Below are 696 nucleotides of genomic sequence, written 5' to 3'. Positions count from 1 at the left end.
GCTGTGTGGTAACTGGTCCCAGTATCTGGAGGCAACTGGTCCCAGTGCCCAGCGCTGACTGGTCCCAGTGCCTGCGGGTAACTGGTCCCAGTGCCTGGGGGTGACTGGTCCCAGTGCCTGGAGCTGGTGGGTTCCAGTGCCCATTCCAGTGCCTGGGGGTGACTGGTCCCAGAGCCCAGTGCTGAACTGGTCCCAGTGCCTGGGGGTAACTGGTCCCAGAGCCCGGGCCTGACTGGTCCCAGTGCCTGGAGCTGGTGGGTTCCAGTGCCCAGGGCTGAACTGGTCCCAGTGCCTGGGGGTAACTGGTCCCAGTGCTCCGGGCCTGACTGGTTCCAGTATCTGGAGGCAACTGGTCCCAGTGACTGGTCCTGGCTGAACTGAGTGCCTGGGGGTAACTGGTCCCAGTGCTCCGGGCCTGACTGGTTCCAGTATCTGGAGGCAACTGGTCCCAGTGCCCAGCGCTGACTGGTCCCAGTGCCTGCGGGTAACTGGTCCCAGTGCCTGGGGGTGACTGGTCCCAGTGCCTGGAGCTGGTGGGTTCCAGTGCCCATTCCAGTGCCTGGGGGTGACTGGTCCCAGAGCCCAGTGCTGAACTGGTCCCAGTGCCTGGGGGTAACTGGTCCCAGTGCCTGGAGCTGGTGGGTCCCAGAGCCCAGTGCTGAACTGGTCCCAGTGCCTGGGGGTAACTGGTCCCAG

The 696-nt window shown here is 64.8% G+C and overlaps 1 protein-coding gene across 1 annotated transcript in view; it reads left to right on the top strand.

Moving 5' to 3' along the window:
- LOC108448407 (collagen alpha-2(IV) chain-like) overlaps positions 1–511 on the top strand; it is a 6,760-nt gene extending 6,249 nt beyond the window's left edge. Inside the window, exon 3 of the mRNA XM_017741175.1 lies at positions 430–511. Within this exon, the coding sequence (XP_017596664.1) occupies positions 430–511 (82 nt within the window). The remainder of the gene's footprint in view (positions 1–429) is intronic.
- The last annotated feature ends 185 nt before the right edge of the window (positions 512–696 follow it).

Source organism: Corvus brachyrhynchos, unplaced genomic scaffold (genome assembly GCF_000691975.1).
Source record: "Corvus brachyrhynchos isolate BGI_N302 unplaced genomic scaffold, ASM69197v1 scaffold1308, whole genome shotgun sequence".
In the NCBI taxonomy this organism is placed as follows: domain Eukaryota; kingdom Metazoa; phylum Chordata; class Aves; order Passeriformes; family Corvidae; genus Corvus; species Corvus brachyrhynchos.
The sequence above is the reverse complement of the archived record's forward strand: the minus strand, read 5'-3'. Positions and strand labels throughout refer to the sequence as shown.